The sequence below is a fragment of the Punica granatum genome, chromosome 2 (genome assembly GCF_007655135.1).
Source record: "Punica granatum isolate Tunisia-2019 chromosome 2, ASM765513v2, whole genome shotgun sequence".
In the NCBI taxonomy this organism is placed as follows: domain Eukaryota; kingdom Viridiplantae; phylum Streptophyta; class Magnoliopsida; order Myrtales; family Lythraceae; genus Punica; species Punica granatum.
This window is the reverse complement of record NC_045128.1, coordinates 28,051,871-28,070,251: the sequence shown is the minus strand read 5'-3', so window position 1 is coordinate 28,070,251 and position 18,381 is coordinate 28,051,871. Positions and strand designations below refer to the sequence as shown.

The 18,381-nt window shown below is 35.3% G+C and overlaps 2 protein-coding genes across 3 annotated transcripts; both read left to right on the top strand.

The window, feature by feature from the left end:
• The first annotated feature begins 7,195 nt into the window (after positions 1–7,195).
• On the top strand, positions 7,196–10,811 carry LOC116193486 (superoxide dismutase [Fe] 3, chloroplastic). 2 transcript variants are annotated; one of them, XM_031522206.1, is made up of 10 exons: positions 7,196–7,483; positions 7,636–7,824; positions 8,629–8,775; positions 9,045–9,125; positions 9,292–9,483; positions 9,742–9,913; positions 10,044–10,117; positions 10,207–10,233; positions 10,312–10,335; positions 10,431–10,811. In XM_031522206.1, the coding sequence occupies exons 3-10, from the start codon at positions 8,674–8,676 to the stop codon at positions 10,554–10,556; spliced, it is 798 nt and encodes a 265-aa protein (XP_031378066.1). In that variant the 5' UTR covers positions 7,196–7,483; positions 7,636–7,824; positions 8,629–8,673; the 3' UTR covers positions 10,557–10,811. The 2 variants fall into 2 exon arrangements, with proteins under 2 accessions (XP_031378066.1, XP_031378065.1); XM_031522205.1 differs by lacking the exon at positions 7,636–7,824 and having other exon boundaries at positions 7,197–7,483.
• A 414-nt stretch (positions 10,812–11,225) lies between these two features.
• On the top strand, positions 11,226–12,872 carry LOC116193834 (protein-S-isoprenylcysteine O-methyltransferase B-like). The gene is made up of 2 exons (XM_031522586.1): positions 11,226–11,505; positions 12,027–12,872. Exons 1-2 carry the CDS (start codon positions 11,502–11,504, stop codon positions 12,611–12,613), a joined length of 591 nt encoding a protein of 196 aa, XP_031378446.1. The 5' UTR covers positions 11,226–11,501; the 3' UTR covers positions 12,614–12,872.
• Positions 12,873–18,381: the final 5,509 nt, after the last annotated feature.

Genomic DNA, 18,381 nt, shown 5'->3' with positions numbered 1-18,381 from the left:
GTCAAAATTCTCTTTAAATGCTTATTTGTCATGTTTGGTGGCCCACCGCTGCACACATGGACATTACTAAGTGGGGATTAGTGGGACCAGTAGACGGGAAAAACCCTTTTTTCCTCCAAAATGCCATCATCTTCCAAAAAAATAATAATAATAAACACAATGAAGCTGCATAAGGAAGAAGAGCTGCTAGGCAGGCATGGGCGGAGGAGCAAGGAGTAGGAAGATACAATAGGAATTGTGTTGCTGTTGTTGTAAGGGAAAGAGGAAGCTGCTGATGTGCACGGGCAGAGGGACGTGCTGGATATGCTCAAAGGGAGCTACTTGGGGCTGTTACTGGAAATAGAGGAGTCGGGTTTACGCAGGAGACAGAGGTACAACAGGTCACCAGAGAAGAGGAAGCCCTTGATGGGCACGGGCGGAGGAGGCGTTGGAAATGGTGATGTTATCATGAAATGGAGGAGTCGGGTTGAGGGAGGTGATGGAGGTACATGTCACGGTGGTGAGCTCACCTGAGGTGTTGGAGCTTCCTCATGCTCCTGCTGTCTCCGTCATGAAGGAGCTTCTGCGAACTTTCGCGAGACAACTATGAGGAAGATAGGTGCGGCCGGCGAAGATAAGGCTAAAGCAATTGCATATTGTTGTTGTTGCTCTCTCGGGTGAAGGAAGGAGATAAGGAGGAGCAGTAGTGGCGGCCCATGAGTTGTTGACATGAGCTCACGAAGCTGGCACATGGAGGAAAGGGTTGAGCTCAGTAGAGACGGGAGAAGCTTTCTGGAATGGACAATCGATGGTGGTGAAGCAGCTGCAAATAGGAAGGTTGCCGCCCTCTCGTCTTCCTCCTCCTTTCCAGCTTAGGTTAGTTCTTCGTGCAAGCTATTCAAGTTTTTTTTTTCCTTTTTCTTTTTGAACGGGATTTTTAACGTACATTGACGAACAGGGTAGAGACTAAGATGGAATTTAATCACACGCCTCTTAATATAATTATATAAAACACTTACTTGACGTGGGAAATTTGAAAATCACATGCCTATCCATGTTATGACCCTTTTCAATGTATTTATTTCACTACTTTCTTTGTTATCCATATCTACCTCTATATATATATATATATATATATATATATATGAAAGTAGGCCCGATGGCCTTACAATGCTCAGTTTCTGAATTGAATTTTTTCTATTTTTCAAAAAAAATAAAATTTTGAACTTTTCAAAAATATATTAATATAGATTTGTGGGGACCGTTCATTATTTTCTAAAACTCTAGAGTTATCTTTTTTTATTTTTTTATTTTTTAAAAATAGTTAAATATATATTTGTGAGACTTGTTGTTATTTTCTCGATTTTTTTAGAAAAAATTATTTTTATTCTTAAAATATATAGATATAGATTTTTTGGACCGATTGTTATTTTCTTAAATTTTGAGCTTTTTCGGAAATGAACTTTAAAACTTTAAAACATACATATTCAAATTTATTTATTTATTATAGATATGATGTGTTATATATTTGTTCTTAAAAAAGAAAATCAGATCATATTTTTTATAGATAAATATATGATGTACTATCTATATTTTATTATACATGATACGCTATAAATAGTGAATGTACAACACATAAATCACGATCTGTCTGTCTTTGAAAAATATCACCACTATGATCTATCTGAAATTAGATTACTTTTAATTTAATTAAAATTATTTCAAAGATTAAAATTTTAGATGGTTTGATTTTACGGTTCCACTCATGTCTTTTGCATGAACTATGACTATATATATATATATATATATAATTTGTTCATAATATTTGTCCATATGAATATGAAATTAAATCATCACATATACTGTTCATAAATGAACTTGGCAATAAGAAAAAATCATTTTTTGAAACTCTACTCTAACTTATAGCTATCATTTGTTTATATACTATAGAAAATAAAATAATATTGAAGTAACGAAAACAACCGTTATACTAAAAAATATAAAGAAATTGATTTATGGGTAAAAGCAATGTCGTAAAAACAACATAACTAACCAAAATATTATTTATAGAAATTAATGAGGTTTTCACACGAATAAAAATTAGTATGATTGAAGAGTATTCTATTAAGTTTATTTTAACTTAAAACTTATTGAAATGTTTTAATTTAAGTCAACTTATTCGAGATATATTATTATTTTCATGGACAAACTATTTTTTACCTAAGTAAATTGACAATTCTATGGTTCATATTTCATTTTTTTTAATTATTACAGTATAATAATGAAAAGAAAATGAGAATAATGATACTCAACAATACTCGTTTTTAATCCTAAAAGCATAAACAAATTGTTGAATTGTATTGAAAAAGAATTTTATCAATTAATATTCGTGATAAAAAAATTTCAAAGGATGTTTTCATTTAGAATTTATTCTTTGCATATTAGGGACCCAAAATTTTACTTTAATTACAAGTGACCAGCAAAAATAAAGTTAGGAGAAAGTATCAAAGATGGAATAAAATGAATATAAAGTTAAGGGGTCAAATATAATGTGATAAAAGCGAAAAAGTAAATATCGTAAAGAGAAGAAAAGCCCTAATTAGGCCACTTGACAACTAAGAAAAAATCATTTTATGAAACTCTACTTTAACTTATAATTATCACTTGTTTATCTACTATAGATAATAAAATAATATTGAAGTAACAAAAACAACAATGATACTTAAAAAATATAAAGAAATTGATATATGGGTAAAAACAAATGGTATCTTTCGTTTGGCAAATATATTAAATATTTTAATTCTTAATTTTAAACTTTTCTGCAAATAAGAATGGTAATTTGAAAATAAATTTTTTCTTTCCAAAAATCTTGATTACAGTCAGTTTTTAAAAACACTTTTGTCAAACATATATTTTTATACGCTTAAATTCGTGTAAACTGGGACAACTTGGGTTTGTTACTAATTCGGTGGATCTTTCTTACAACTGGGGTGGGCCACTAATAAAATGTTTAGTGATTGCATAAATCAAGGTTAATACCACCTATTTTCACATCTTCTCCATTTATATTTTGCGTAGCAGTTAAAATATAATTTCGTTGTTCTTTTATTAAATAATTATCCCACCAACCTTTTAGAAGACCAGTGACTCTTGCTGTTATAAGTTTAGCAATTGCGTGATCATTATTATTTCTACATCTATAAACCGTAGCAGCTATAGTCATTTCATTAAGTATATCAATAATTTGGTACTTTAGTTGTCTGTCTAAATTCCATTCGTAAAGGCTATCGCCATAATATGAAGTAGCAAATGTTGGTTCCCCGTATTGTAAATCAAGGTGCGTAGGTCCAGCATAGTAGTTTTTCGAAAAGAAGTGTCTTTCCCGGGTTATATTTCCGTATCTTGTTTATGTGTGAGCTTGCATTATTCATTTTCCTAAACTGGTAAACTAATTTTTCAATTTCGTCTTTGTATTCTTCACTTTTATTTTCACTTTCATCCTTTTGTGAGATTACCTGAGTATTTTTATCTTTACTTTCTCCTAGAGCGAGTTTGTCCATTTTTTGGGTGATTTATTTTAACAAATCATTCGTATTTTCTTTATTTAGAATAGAAAGCTCTTCGTTTGAAATTACTGTAAGTTTAAAAGGGGGTTTTGAGAGGTATGATTCAGACTTTAGTTGGGAAGAAGAAGCAACATTATTCCCTTTCTTTATTAGAGATCTGTCCAACATTCTGTTATGTCTACTTGTTTGGACATAGTGTGAAGGATTGGATTATAAAAATAATTTTGTATTTGAATGTTTCTTATATCATATTTCGTAGCAGGACTACTAGAGATTCCAGGTTCATCTCTAATCATTCTAATGGTGCAACAGTAACTTTTTCTGTAATCTTTAGTTCTTTTATGGAAGGTGAATATAGACAAATGTATTTCCTTTTGTTGTATTCTAACTTTTAGTTGTCCTATTAATAGGTAGTAAGTTTAATTTCGTGTAAGTTTCAAACCATTCAAAAAATAAAACTTCTTCTTTCCAACCGTTCATATATTTATAGTAGTCCTTTTGAATTTAATCTCTTTGAGCTTTATCGAAATGAGCAAAAAGTTTCTCTCTTCTTTCTTTGTTTTGTTCGTTGTAGAAATCCTTTCTTAGTTTTTCGTTATAAAAAACAAATTCTCTGGTTATCATAAAAATTTATTTATATTCATAATTATCTGCTTACATATCAGACTGTGTGGGAGACGTTGACTTTTGCATTTCTTCTTTGAAAACAGGTTTTAGAATCTGTCTATTAAAATCTACTCCTTGCAGATTAATAGAAGAGGTTTTCGTTGTATGAAAAGAATTCCTGAAGGAATTGGAGAAGTACTAAACAATTATTGAAAAGAAGAAAATCTCTTAAGGCGTGGTCCTTCAAAGTTTCATTGGACAATTCCGTCTTCAAATTCTATTATCCTAGAGGGCATGCTAATAGAGGAGATGTCAGATTTCAGTATTATTTCCTTAAGATTCCAAGTCTGAAACGTAACTTCTTCCCATTTTAAAGGTTTGGGTCTCATAACGCCTTATCTCTATGTATTTGCTTAAATTAAAATTGTCTCTCCTATCTTTGACCTTTTTAAAGCTTTTGGTGAGAGGCTAATGGCCATCAATTTATATAAATTCTATATATTAAGATTAAACATTTTCCTTATTTTGCAAAGTTGTGATTTTGCGTTTGTACATTTAAAGTTAAAGTATCTAATACTAAATGGTCATTTAGATCTATGGAAAAGTTAAGATAACACTTAAAGTATACATGACCATTATGTAAATTTGACTCTACATACAGAATCATTATGTAAATTTGACTCTCACATTGCTAGTAAAGATTTCTTAAAAGAAGTAAACCTTACTCTCTTAAACAAACTAAAATAGGTACATCTAATTCTGCCTATGTAAGGGTTTTACCTCTATTTGTACTAAACCAATATGTAAAAACTTATATTTCGTTCAATGTTATCTTATAAATTCTTTCGCAAATAATTTCAAGTTAATAGCTACTTCCGAGATGGGTATTGACTTTTCAACCATTTTAATAGTGTAATCTTGAAAAGAATAAAAAATTCCAACTTCATATATTTCTTTCTTATTAGTCTTCGGAATATCCCAATTTTGTAAATCTTGTTTTATATTCGCAATTTGAACTTATTGTGCGTCATGAAAATTTGGTTAGATTCCATCGTTGGCATAGAAAATTCAGTTTGAGCGGAATGAAAAGAATAAATGCTACTAGTATCTGAAATAACGTTAGATTTTCGACAATAGAGTTTTCTGAATAATGCAGACATCTTAATTTCTTTCTACAAAATCTTGTGTAAATTGAAGAGAGTAAGTTTAACCTTAAGTGTCTTTAGGTGTTGTGCGGTCAGCGCTGACCAACAGTCTCATTGCCTTTTTCTGAGACTTACTGCAGGAATCACAACTATCCAGCAAAACACTTTCAAAGCACTTAAGTTTATTCTTACTTATTGCACTTAAGTAATTAAATATTTAAAAGAGAACATTTTTTGAAATTTAGAACGAAGATTTGTAATACCAAAATCTAATTCTATATTAATATTTACACACGAGTAGTTTTTGATAAAAATTCATTGAAAATTTTACATTCAATAGTATAATTACAGTTCTTAATGTTTTTAATATAATTATAATTGATTGATTTTAAATTAAGTAAATTTTTGTAAATCATGGTTCCAAGTACAAATGAATATGTTATAATTAATTGTATTCGCTTGGAGAATTATTTGTTTCATATAATATGAACATTATTTTTCATATTAAGTTTTTTACATAAACTTAGAATGGAGATTTGCAAGGTCAAAGTCATATATACTATACATTAACATTTTTTATTTATGAATTTTAGTTCAATTATAGACTCCAAAGTCATCTATCACTTCAAAATTAATATTTTATGAATTATCTTTTATTGAGGAGTCATTATAAAAAAAATATGATTCTTATTTTAATATGCAATCATATATTATATCACATAGAGTAAATGTCTCGTGTAGAATTTGGTCAAAAAATATATATAAAATTTACTTTTAATTTACTAAATTTTTTTCAAAGATTAAATTAAAATTTTAGATGGTTTGATTTTACGATTCCACTCATGTCTATTGCATGAAATATGACTTTATATGTATATATAATTTATTCATATTATTTGTCCATATGAATATGAAATTAAATCATCTTATATATTGTTTATAAATATATTGATATATTTATTTCTATTTGTTCGTATTATTTATTTCATATTACCAAGTATATTACGAGTTAATTGTACAGATTTATGATTATACCCCTATTTATTATAGAGATACAACTTTATATATATATATATATATATATAGATTTTCTATATCATTTTGATTATATCGAATATTATTTCCAGATAACTTTTTTAATGTTGCATATATTTAAAGTTGAGAGAAAAGGAGAGATATGGAGTCGAGTGCGAAATTATGTTCTGACTGCATGTATTTTTGTTATTAATTATGTTATACTATCGCCAAAAAAATTATGTTGTATTAAAAAAGAACATAAAAAAATGAGTGAAAAAGCAAATTCATACCCTTTCTCCTCTCGGAATCGTCTTTGACCTCCTTAATTTGAAATGTTCTTATGACTACTATGAACAAATTAAAGTGAAGGTATGACACCGTTTGTAAAATTGTTTGAGTTATTTCAATAATATAAATAAGTCAAGTTAGAAATAAGTCAAGTTCTAATATATTACTTGCAAATATTAAACTTAGTGGCTATGTGTATCTTATAAGTTTAAAATTAAAAATTTTAGAATTAATAATCAAAATATTTAATATATTTGCGAAAAGAAAGATACCATTTGTTTTTACCCATATATCAATTTCTTTATATTTTTTTAGTATAATGGTTGTTTTCGTTACTTCAATATTATTTTATTCTCTATAGTAGATGAACAAGTGATAATTATAAGTAGAGTTTCATAAAATGATTTTTTCTTAGTTGTCAAATTGTATATATTGTAAATTTAGAAAATAATTTCATTTACGTATCGAGCAATTAATAAATAAGCTGTTGGACACAGCACGGGCGTCACACTAGTGTGTGTATATATATATATATATATATATATAAAAGATATAAGATAAGATTTATATATAGATTTTTGGAGAAAAATAAATGGAAGAAAAACCCTTTGGCCAAAACCCTGAGGTCATCTTCCTACAGCACCTCAGCTCTGCTCTGTCGAACGCTACGGAGGGAAACTACGGAATCGAACTGACCAAACAGAACCTTATCTTCCTCCACAGTCCCTCCGACTCCGTTACCCCTCCTCTCCAATCTTCTTCTCCCTCCCCGTCCACCGTCGCTCTCAGCCATTCCTCCGCCGTTCCTCTGCTGGCAAGCTCGTCTCCCCTCCGTCGCCCAAGCTCGTCCTCCCGCACCCGAAAGCCAACTGCCCCTTATAGGTGCCTCTCTCTCTCTCTCTCTAAATTGTAATGGGTACTATTGTATTGTCATTTCGTTGCATCTCGTGATGTTTAAGAAAGAGAATTGGGTGAGCCGATATTCTTTGGTGCTCTTGATTTGTTGAAGGTCTCATTTTTCTTTTCTTTGTCAGTCGAGCCCACTTTTGGGAATACTTGGGAGTTGGTTCATTTTTTTTAGTCGACCTCGTATTCGAGCTCGAGCTCACTCGACTCATGCGAAAAGGCTGCAAGTTCAGGGAGGCTGTCGGGATGCAGCACGGGCTGCTAATTTATAATCTCAAGTTGGGCTCGAGCTCGGATATAAGTTGAAGCCTGTTCAGGTTCGAGTTTGAGCTCTCCTTCAGCTGGCTTTCACACCTAAGTCCCAAACTGTTAGCCGTTAGTTCGTAGTTAGTTCTTGATGCTTTTCTTGGGGTGTAATTTCTTTCGAGTTCATTTTGCTGTAACTAGCTAGTTCATGTTTAAGAGAAATTTGAATAGCCGACTTGCGATTCACGGATTCCAGTGAGTCCTCAATTCCCTGCTGTGACATTCCATGTGCAGATAGACATCTGCGTTTGTTCGTTAGCTTGACATAAATGATTTCTACCCCTTGCGCTTTCTATATCCTCACGATTCACATTAACTATTGCTTCGCAATATCATGCCATATCCATATTGAGTTAAAGAAGAGTCCTTATGGAATGTTCAGGCTTCTTGCTTAGCTAGCAATTTTTGCGATGATAGTTAAAAATTGAGTTTAATCTATGTTTCCACTCCTGTAACTTTATAACCTATTGAATCTATCATTTTATTTATTAAATAGAATCATTGAACTCCGTAAGCTGCAGTATTCTTGAGCACTTGATGTCTTGTTGGCTACACTGGATTAGAAGAATGTTGCCCTCTAGAGACCCTTTGCATATGATGTTGATTTTCAGGGTAGAGAGACTAAAATATTCCAGTTGTAAGGTTTTTGCTTTTATTTAGTTGGAGTGGAAGCGATTATGAAACCTGTGCTCCATAGCTTAAAGGATCTGGTATCTACATTACCAGCCTAGCAGGTCCGTTTTATTTGGGACTGAAATCATCCAGAAAAATTCTCTGATGAAGTCACTCTTTTCCTTTTTCTCTTTATTGATCAGAGGTAGGGATTTAGTGGGGGCCTGGAGAGCCGATAAGATAAACAAATGGGCTCTTTCTGTTTTCATACATCTGCTGTGCCGAGCTCTCATCTTCTTTCGGGCACGGACTGCACTTATGGTTTGGGAGGACTAAAGCTCGGTAATTTGGTAAAGCTCTGTGGCTCTTTTTTAAAATCCTTGCTAATGCCTATTGTGTTTGTTAGAAGTTTCAAAATTTTCACTTGAGGTTGTGAATGGCCTTCTTTTCTGCTCTTAATTGTCCTAGAAAATGGATAGTCTAATTTTTCAATTCAGTGAGATAGGGAGGACTCTTTTCTAAGTTCTACTTCGAATTTCACTTTGTGTGTGTTTGTTATATGTGTGCTTGTGCACTTTCCCATGTATTTCTTACAGCTTACGTCCGTTTCTCTGTTCAGCGGAAAATACCCTTTTCTAGGACACACAAAGCCTCTAAGGTTCTTGCCTTCTATGGTTTGAAGAAGCCTCCATATAAACTTGTAAGTTGTAGTCTTTTCGCTGAAACATCCCGTTCAGTGGCATAAATTTCAGGTCCCAAATGAATAGTAATGTAGTAGCGTTAGAATTGGGGGAAATAAAAATTAACTTGCTTTGAATTAAGCTTCAACTCTCTAATTATTTGTTCCTTTTTCCTAAAAACTGCAGGATGCTTTAGAACCGTACATGAGTAAGAGAACATTGGAGATGCATTGGGGAGAACTCCATCGTGGGTATGTGGAAGGATTGAACAAGCAACTTGAGCAGAATGATATTTTGTATGGATACACCATGGATGAACTCATAAAAGCAACTTACAACAATGGGAACCCGTTACCTGAATTCAATAATGCTGCCCAGGTAACATGAAATTTGGCTTTGGTTTGCTTGGCAGGGCCGTCTATTATTGCCAAGTGACTTATTTTTGGTTTTCATGGCCATTTGAAAATTTTTTTGCTCTAAGGAGCCTTGATATAAGCAAATGGCCCCTTTTGCTATATTCCACAACCTTATAATCTGCCCCATCATGTGAATATCTTTCCATTTTCATCTATCATTCCAGATAGGCCCACGTGAAGGCTCATATTCCTTGAGCAAAGTTAAAAGTTGTCTTTGTAGGTTTGGAATCATAATTTCTTTTGGGAATCCATGGAACCTAGAGGGGGAGACATGCCAAAGCTTGGTCTCCTTGACCAGATTGAGAAGGACTTTGGTTCATTTACCAACTTCAAGGAAAAGTTCGTAGATGCGGCTCTCACATTATTCGGCTCGGGTTGGGTTTGGCTAGTCTGTGAGTCTCTTCACAGAGTTTTATTTTTTGAAAAGCGTACACTAGATTGCATTCCATTCATCATTTATATAACACATAGGATCCATTCGTAGAAGGGACTGCTTGTGATCCCCAATTTGTTTTATTACAGTGAAGAGACAGGAGAGACGGCTTGAAGTAGTTAAGACATCTAATGCTATCAATCCGCTTGTGTGGAACGATATTGTACGTCCTTTTCTCTTCTTCCCTTTTCATCTAATGGTTTATCCATCTGATGTGTTCTCTTAATGTGGTGATTGTTTTCTTCTCTGCAGCCCATTATCAATTTGGACGTGTGGGAAGTAAGTCTCTCTCTCTCTCTCTCTTCCCTAGCTTACAAATATACTCTCTACTAATGCCCTTTTTGTTTCGCATTGTAGCATGCTTATTATCTCGACTACAAGGTACTCCCAGGACTGCTCTCTGATTTGTTCACTTTCTTTCTTGCAATATCTCTATGCCATTAGTTAATGTTATCTGCAAATTTTTTTGGAAACAGAATGATAGAGCAGCTTATGTCAAAAACTTCTTGGACCATCTCGTGTCGTGGGATGTTGCAACAGCTCGAATGATCCGTGCCGAGGCCTTCGTGAACTTGGGCGAACCCAAGATTCCTGTCGCTTAGCATGTTTGAAACGTAATAAAGAAGCCTGGAATCTGCCCCCATAGATTAGAGGAGAGTGGAAATTTTGCCGTGTTCTGTAATTTGTTTCCTTTTCTCGCTTACGCCCCTCATTTTTGTCGACGGTAGATTGTCGAAATGCAATGTTATATATCTGTGAGCAGATGTTTGTATTAGGAATTTAATTTCTTGTACTAATATATAATTTACAAATGACAAAACCGAAGCTAGTTTTGCTAGCTATGCATTTGCCACCAAGTTCCATTCGAATAAGCTCGGGAAATGGGTGGACCCTTTTTCTTTTATGTCTAGAGTCGGAGCCATTTGGTTCGCGGATTGTTAGATTACTAGGAATGTCAATATTACTGGGGAATTCTTAGGATCAATCACAAAAGATTCAGTTATACAAAAACTTTTTGTACAACTGAATTTTCCGTGACTGGTCTTAAGAATTGTCCCAAGATTACTTGGAAGATAGGTGTCATTTGAAAACTAAAGAATTGCATTGGAAATGGAGTGTAATTTGGTGGAAATGATTGAAAGGAACTCCAGCAGTCTAAAACAAGTACAGTGCAAAAGGCCTTATTCGAACGATTTACAAAATATTGTGGCCAATTTGTGACAAAAATAAAGTTATGAACTTAAAAACAAATAGTCACGACCTCTTTGCCCCATACCAAACAAAGACGTAAATCGGAGGAAGCAACGGGCTCCGATCTCTTCTGTCTCTCCCTACCCTCGGCCGACGTCCTCTCCGGTCATCCCCTCCCGGCCCTCCCTCTCCACTCCGGTTTCCGCCTGCCCCGACCACACGGCTACCGCTCTCCAGCTTTGACCGCTGTCCCTATCCGTCGCTTTGCTTGCCTCCTCGGGTCCCTCTCCTTGCCTGCTTTCCATTCAGAACGGACCCAAATCGAGCTTAATCAGAGGACGCCTGCAGCTCAGACTATGGGTATGCTTCAGATTCTTTCTCGCTCTTGACATTCTCTGTTTGATTAGCATGTCGCTGAGTGGCCATGTGATTGTGAGGGACAATTTGATGCATGTCATCCATACATACTGTGTTGCCTGCTGAGTATGTACGTTTTGTGCTTCGATTCCGGTTCCGAGATTTGTTCGCAGTCAGTTCTCGGGAATGTGTTATATTTACTTGAATCAAACTGTAGGATGGTAGTGTTGTGTGATGAGTCTGATGACTGCCTATAAAGTGTCTAGGATCAGTTTTGGGCTCATCGGCTGCCAGTGAAGATTCGTGTTACCCGTTGAGTTCATCATTCCTGTTGATATCGGTTTGTGTTTGATCAAATGTCCAAGCCAAACTTTTGGTCCTCATAACAGATGCTGCGTTTGACTCATATATTTGTGTGCGCAAATTATGTTCTATTGCATTTAGGACTTCTCTTCGTCTTGCTTTTAGGAGCATCCTTTTGGATATCCACAAAACTAATGCAATTTGTTCGAACAAAATGACAGAACTCTTCGGTTACACGGCTTGCAGACAGTTGTCTCAATTGTTCGCGTCAATCATCTTCTTCCACGGGTCCGAATACATCCTGGCAGTCACCTTCCATGGAAGATCGAATGTAACTCTCAGCTCTCTCCTGATCAGCAAGAACTACCTTATCGCAATGGTCTTCTCTTTGCTGGAGTATCTCGTCGAAGTCACTTTCTTCCCGGGGCTGAAGGAGCTTTGGTGGGTCAGCAACTTCGGCCTCGTGATGATCCTTGTAGGTGAAATCATAAGGAAATTGGCAGTTATAACAGCAGGTCGGGCTTTCACGCACTTGATCAGAATCTATCACACGGATGAACACCGACTAATCACTCATGGGATCTATGCAATTGTTCGGCATCCTGGGTACAGTGGGTTTTTCATCTGGTCAGTTGGGACACAGGTGATGCTATGCAACCCTCTTTCGACACTTGGATTCACAGTTGTTGTCTGGAACTTCTTTGCAAGAAGAATCCCGTATGAGGAGTTCTTTCTAAGGCAATTCTTCGGGCAGGAGCATGAGGAATATGAGAGGAGAGTTCCCTCAGGAGTACCATTTGTGAAGTAACAGATAATTTCACAACCTGTGCTTTTTCTCAAGCATCAAATTGATGATAATTTTGAAATGGAGATCGCGCTACTGGAGGCGGATCGATAGGAGAATTACGCGTCTCTGTCTCAATGGTTCATCATTTTTGGGAAGATTAGGCTGGGTCAATCTTGACTATAATGTATTTTGTCCCTATAATGTAAAACGTATGCCGTTCGTCGAGAATATTATTAGGTGATAATGTGAGTACAAATTAATTGATTCTTGATTTCACCTACGGTCCTCGATACTAATTACAACGACTATCTTCCAACTTTATTTTTTATTTTAAAGGGGGAGAAAACTCTGTTACCTCTCTGTGTCCTTTTCATCTACGGTTTTGGTGTTGTCTTCTTGGTTTCTCAGTTAAGCTTAAGAAGCCAAACAGTTCAAAGAGAAAAAAAGACTACACTGAGCAAGCGTGTTTCCTAGGTTATTGTATGTTTTTCATAGAATGAGCAACAAAAACATGTTTCAGAAAAGGGAGGGGACCCTGATCAAGTCCAAACCCCTCTGTCTCTTTGTTCCAAAACAGCGAAAGAAGGGGGTTGTGCTGTTTGGGTGGGTGGTAATTGGGGGTATCCTTCGGGGAGGTTACCTAAGGCATCAAGAGCCTTCGGCGACCTCGCCGGATGGACCCCCGATTTGGTCCCCCTCCCCCCGTTTGTGTGTTTTCGTTTCTCTGCTCGAAAACACAGAAAGAAGGGGGACTGAATTGAGGCTTCAGAATCTTCCGGCATTCTCGTTGGATGGGAGGGGGGCCGAAGGGGGACTCCCTGATCTAGTTCTGCCCCCAACCCCTCCTCTCTCTCTGTGTTTGGACCTACCGAGCTGGTCCTCCTTTTCTCTCTCTGTTTCGAAATAGAGAAAGAAAGGGGGACCAGATCGGTTCCCCTTTCAGCCACCCTCCCTCTTGGTGACCTCGCTGGGGGAGGCAGTGGCCAACCGGAGGGAACTCCCATCGATCTAGCCCCTCCATTTTATATTAATAATTAAAAAGGTATTTTTTAAAATTTTTTGCAATAGAATGGCGTTGTTTCAAATTTTACGAGGGAATAATTGCTCTCAAAATTTCCTCTCTAATCAGGGAAGTTCTAGTAGTATGCTAGAGAGTTATGTAGCCCGAGCCTATAGGTAAAGAAATGGGATTGCCTTGTCAAGCATCAGTCTCTTCTCCTCAACCATATCTCTAATTGAACAGATAGTGCCGCTCATCTAATGTTGTTAAAGGAGAAAATCCATATTGGGATAGATTAATTACCAAGTCAAGGCTTGCGGAATAGGGGACTTGTTTCACTTCTATTGAGTGTGAATTCTATAGTTGTGAACCGGAAACTAGGGATCATCTTTTCTTCTCATGCCGAATCACACATGCAATATGGCAAAGTGTCTTGTGTAAGTTACTAGCATGGGTTGGTTCAAGTGGTTCGACGCTTGGCCCCTTTAAGCAATGTTCTCGAGTTCGAGTGTTGTGAATGAAGAAAATTAACGCTGGGAGAACTTTACCCATTTGTGAGTTGAGCCGACTTAAACTAGATTATTCGAGACTCATTGGACATTTAGATATCGAGATACACACCGAAAAAATGTATTCCGCGTAAGTTGGAGTTTCCAAGACAGATTGGTGGCTGGCAAGTTGAGTTTGATTGGGCAGCTAAGTTTTGTTGTCTCCAGCCGATGCCCCAACGGCATCTCCCTTGCCACATGGCAAGGGTGGGAGACGCCTGTGGAGATGCACGAGGCTGGAGAAGGAAGCCCGCGTGTCTTTACCGGGGGAGGCGTCTCCGTGCAGAGGTGCGAGGGAGACAGATAACCACTCAATTGGCGTTTGTTGCATGACAAGTCTGGGTCTACGCGGCCCAAACCTGTCTCTTTTAATTTTTTTTTTAAATTGAATGGCCGTTGCAGCCAATTTGATTTTTGTTATAAATTTAATTCATAAAAAATATATATTTCTTTTGTATTTTCTAATTATGTTTAATTAATTAAAATTGTTAAGAATATATATTAATTATATATAATAGTAATTATATGCATTTAATTAATATAATATGTATGTGGGGTTAGGTTAGAGACATGAAAATCAAGAGAATCAATGGAGTATGTGTCTCTCTTTTTTATGGAATTTGTCTCTGTTTGACGTGATGCCTATGTCCAGAGACAATGATAGAGACACATCCATTGGAGAGAGCCTAAAAGGAAAGAAGCTAGATGTTATAGTTCAAAAACTTGATTGGAATGTGTGTGTGTGTGTGTATATATAGAATTTGGAGGGAAAGAAACAATGGGAATTTTAAAAAAGAAGTTACTCCAATAAACATGTCAGTGAAGCAGATTATTCATCTGATGCGACCGCGGTTCTCGACTATTCACAATCTGTTTTTTGTGTTTAGAGGTAGTAGTGTTATCTACTAGGATGAGTGGTTATCTAGTATATTTCGTTTTGCTAAATGAAATTACCGTATATATATATATATATATATATATATCAAAATGCATTTATAATTAATTAATCTCAAAGGGTAGTCTAATGGTAAGTAGGAGTTCCAGTATCTATATGATGCCAACTTCAAATCCCCAGATGCCACACCTGACATGGCTTAATCACGAAATACTATAGCGCTTTATAAGCTAAAATATAAATCCCTAATTTCACATTGATTGCCCTTTCAAAGTGTATTTTATTTATTAACTATTCTAAATATTTTAAATATTTGTTCGTATTAATTGTGTGTAATAATATATAGGGTAAATTACACAAAAAAACCTAAATTTTGTAAAACGTATAAGTTTTGTCATAAATTTTATTTTATAACAAAACAAACCATAAGTTTTCTAAATTGTCTAAAAAATGACATCCGTTATAAATTCCGTCAATTTTGCATACGTGGACTGTTAACTTTAGACATAAATCAATAAACAAATGAGATAGGTTAAATTAAAAAATTCAAGTTTTCAAAAAAGTCTCAATTTCATCGTAAATTTGATTTGTAATGAAAAAACTATATGTTTTTGCTCCTAAAGTAGGCCTCGATTAGCTCCTCTCATGAACCATTTCTGAGAAATTTTTAAAATATGTATTTTTTAAATTACAAATCAAAATTTGAAACAAAACTGAGACTTTTCTGAAAACTCAGATTATTTTTGTAAAGAAAAGAGAGGATAATAAGATGATGTGTAAATTTTGTAGGTTTCGTGAAGTTCACGTAGGTAAATAGAAGGCAAACTTAACATAATAGTAACGAGAGGTCAAATCTGATACGATTCTCAAAACATGTGATTTTTTTTGTTACAAAACAAATTTAAGACAAAACTGAAACGTTTTAAAAAATTTAGGTTTTTTTGTGTAATTTGCCCTAATATATAATTAAATAAATTTTCAATTAGTTTCTTGAATTTTCCAATATATCAACTTTTCAAATTTTGACCTGAAAAATTAAAATGTTTCATTCCGTTTTCCCTATCTACCAACCCGTTAATTTTTTCCTTAAATTCTTCAATCTATCAACTTTTCAAATTTTGGCCTGAAAAATTAAAACGTTTCATTCCGTTTTCCTGATTTACCAACCCGTTACTTTTGGGCTTAACGCTGCTGACATGGCTGTTAAATATGCCTATGTGGCAAACAACAACACACTTGGATGGTAGGGGACATCCTTTTAACTCAAAAATAAAATAGTTTGAAATATCAAAAACTCAAAAAGTTCACATATTTTTTATATGTTCCTTAATCTACCAAAACGTGGATTATTAGTTTGAATTACGAAGTCATATATGTATTGTTGGTTTCAATTTTGAATAATATCCCCATATATTCCAACATATGCTTTTTTTTTAAAAAAAAATTGTATCCCAACTTGCAAAAATGACACGAGACATACTGATGTTTATGGTGACGTTTCAAATTTATCTCATCGTCAATATTCTGTTAATTTTGGACAGAAAATCTAATGTGACACGTAATGTAATGGTACTGACTAGCCATAATTCCGGTTACACTGAAAAAAATAAACCGAATAATCGAACCGGTTTGAATGTTTTGGAGGATCGGTTTCAAACCGAACCGAAAACTGAAAATGTCCGTTTGGTTTCGGTTCCCAGCCTCAAAACCGATAACCAAACCAAAAACCGATTTTCTTCTATTTAAAAATAAAAATAAATAAATCACAGATTCAATTTCTCCTCGCTTCCTTTCCCGTCTGCTCAAACGAATTGGCGCAAGAAGACGACCCCTAAATCCCTTCAAATACACACTCAGCCCCTATCCCTACTTCGCCTCCTCCCCATTCTCCACATCTTCCCTCAAGACGAGGATCCCTAAATCCCTCCGCAAGAAGCACAAGCCCTCCACTTCCTCACCCGCTGCCGCGACTTCCTCTGCCGCCATCCCCAGCGGGTCCACCGCCTCGACGAAGCCGAGAAGCTCCACCGCGAGCTGGGCTTCCCCGCCTACCTGCAAGGTCACGAGGTCGATCCTCTGCCACTCCCTCCTCTTCGAGATCTATCGCCACTCCGCGATGTTTCGTGATGTTTTGTGGTGGTGACAGAGGAGAAAGAGAAGGAGAGAGGTGAGGTGATGGTGAGAAGGGAAGGAGGAAGCGCAGATGAAAATGGAGGAAAATGAATGAAGGTAGAGAGAGAAAGGACGGGTGTTTGAGCTGATTGTCCCCTTCCCTCCCCTCCCCTCGCCCTTTATCGGACATCGCCAAGGTTTTTCCCCCTTGTTTTCATCAGTTCAGATGGTTGGGTTCCGAAGTACTTTGGTTTGGTTTTAGGTTTGCAATTTTTTTGAAAAATCTACTTCGGTTTGTCGGTTCGGTTCGGCTCGAATCGAATGAGCAGCCCTAGCTGACGTGGCATGTGTGGGCCACTCTTATGTTGGTTGACTTGAAGAGTTCATCAAGCCAACTTCAAGCTAACTGTTTTCATCACTTGCACCACAAATTTACGAGTTCTTAGATGTTACGGAAATTCCATATATAAGACTACAATTTAGAAGTAAGTTTCGAGTCAAAAAGCAAAAAAAAAGCTACAAAACTATTCTCGAAATTCGATTTTCATCACGCAAAGTATAAATTTTGCAGAGTTATTATCACTTTATTTGGTTTAAAAGTTAAAATCATAAAAATTTTAATTTTAACTTTATCTCAACACACTATACAATAAAAATATACATTTTTTAAGTCAAAAATTTTAACTTTAACTTTAACTCAACACATTACACAATAAAAACACATGTTTTCCAAGTCAAATTTATAATATCATCTCATTTGTCATTTTCCACAATCAAAATCAAAGTTACTTTAATTTTGAAACTAAACGCACCGTATATCTCTCAACCCTTGTAACGAAATTACGAATGATCAATTATTGTAACTTTTCTTGCAACACGAGGAATCTGATCACATAAATTTTTTGAACAAGAAATGATGCTAATGGAGTTTGCCATTAATGAAGAGTTCATCGAGTTAGCTAGTGGCTCATTTTTTTAATTCGATTCTTCACAGCGCGCCTAATTCGATTCTTAACGGCGCCCTTAGGCGATCTTATTAGAGTTTTCGTACTCTGCCTTTGTACATTTTAATTTTTGTTCGGCCTTTGACTTCTTGGTCCACCAAAAAAAAAAGGATTTAGAGGATACTTTTATTATCTATATTATTTTAAAAAAAAGATGAGCTCCTTCGTCTAACTTTCTATTTCCTATGGTACTCTTATTTATTTAGGGATCGTTAGATTGGAGACATAAT

What these genes read in the sequence shown, in the direction of transcription:
- LOC116193486 (XM_031522206.1), top strand. Translation starts at nt 8,674, where the DNA reads ATGGGCTCTTTCTGTTTTCATACATCTGCTGTGCCGAGCTCTCATCTT. An exon ending in GACTAAAGCTCGGTAATTTG is followed by an intron (nt 8,776 to 9,044) that starts GTAAAGCTCTGT and finishes TTCTCTGTTCAG; the next exon opens with CGGAAAATACCCTTTTCTAG. An exon ending in TCAATTTGGACGTGTGGGAA is followed by an intron (nt 10,234 to 10,311) that starts GTAAGTCTCTCT and finishes TTCGCATTGTAG; the next exon opens with CATGCTTATTATCTCGACTA.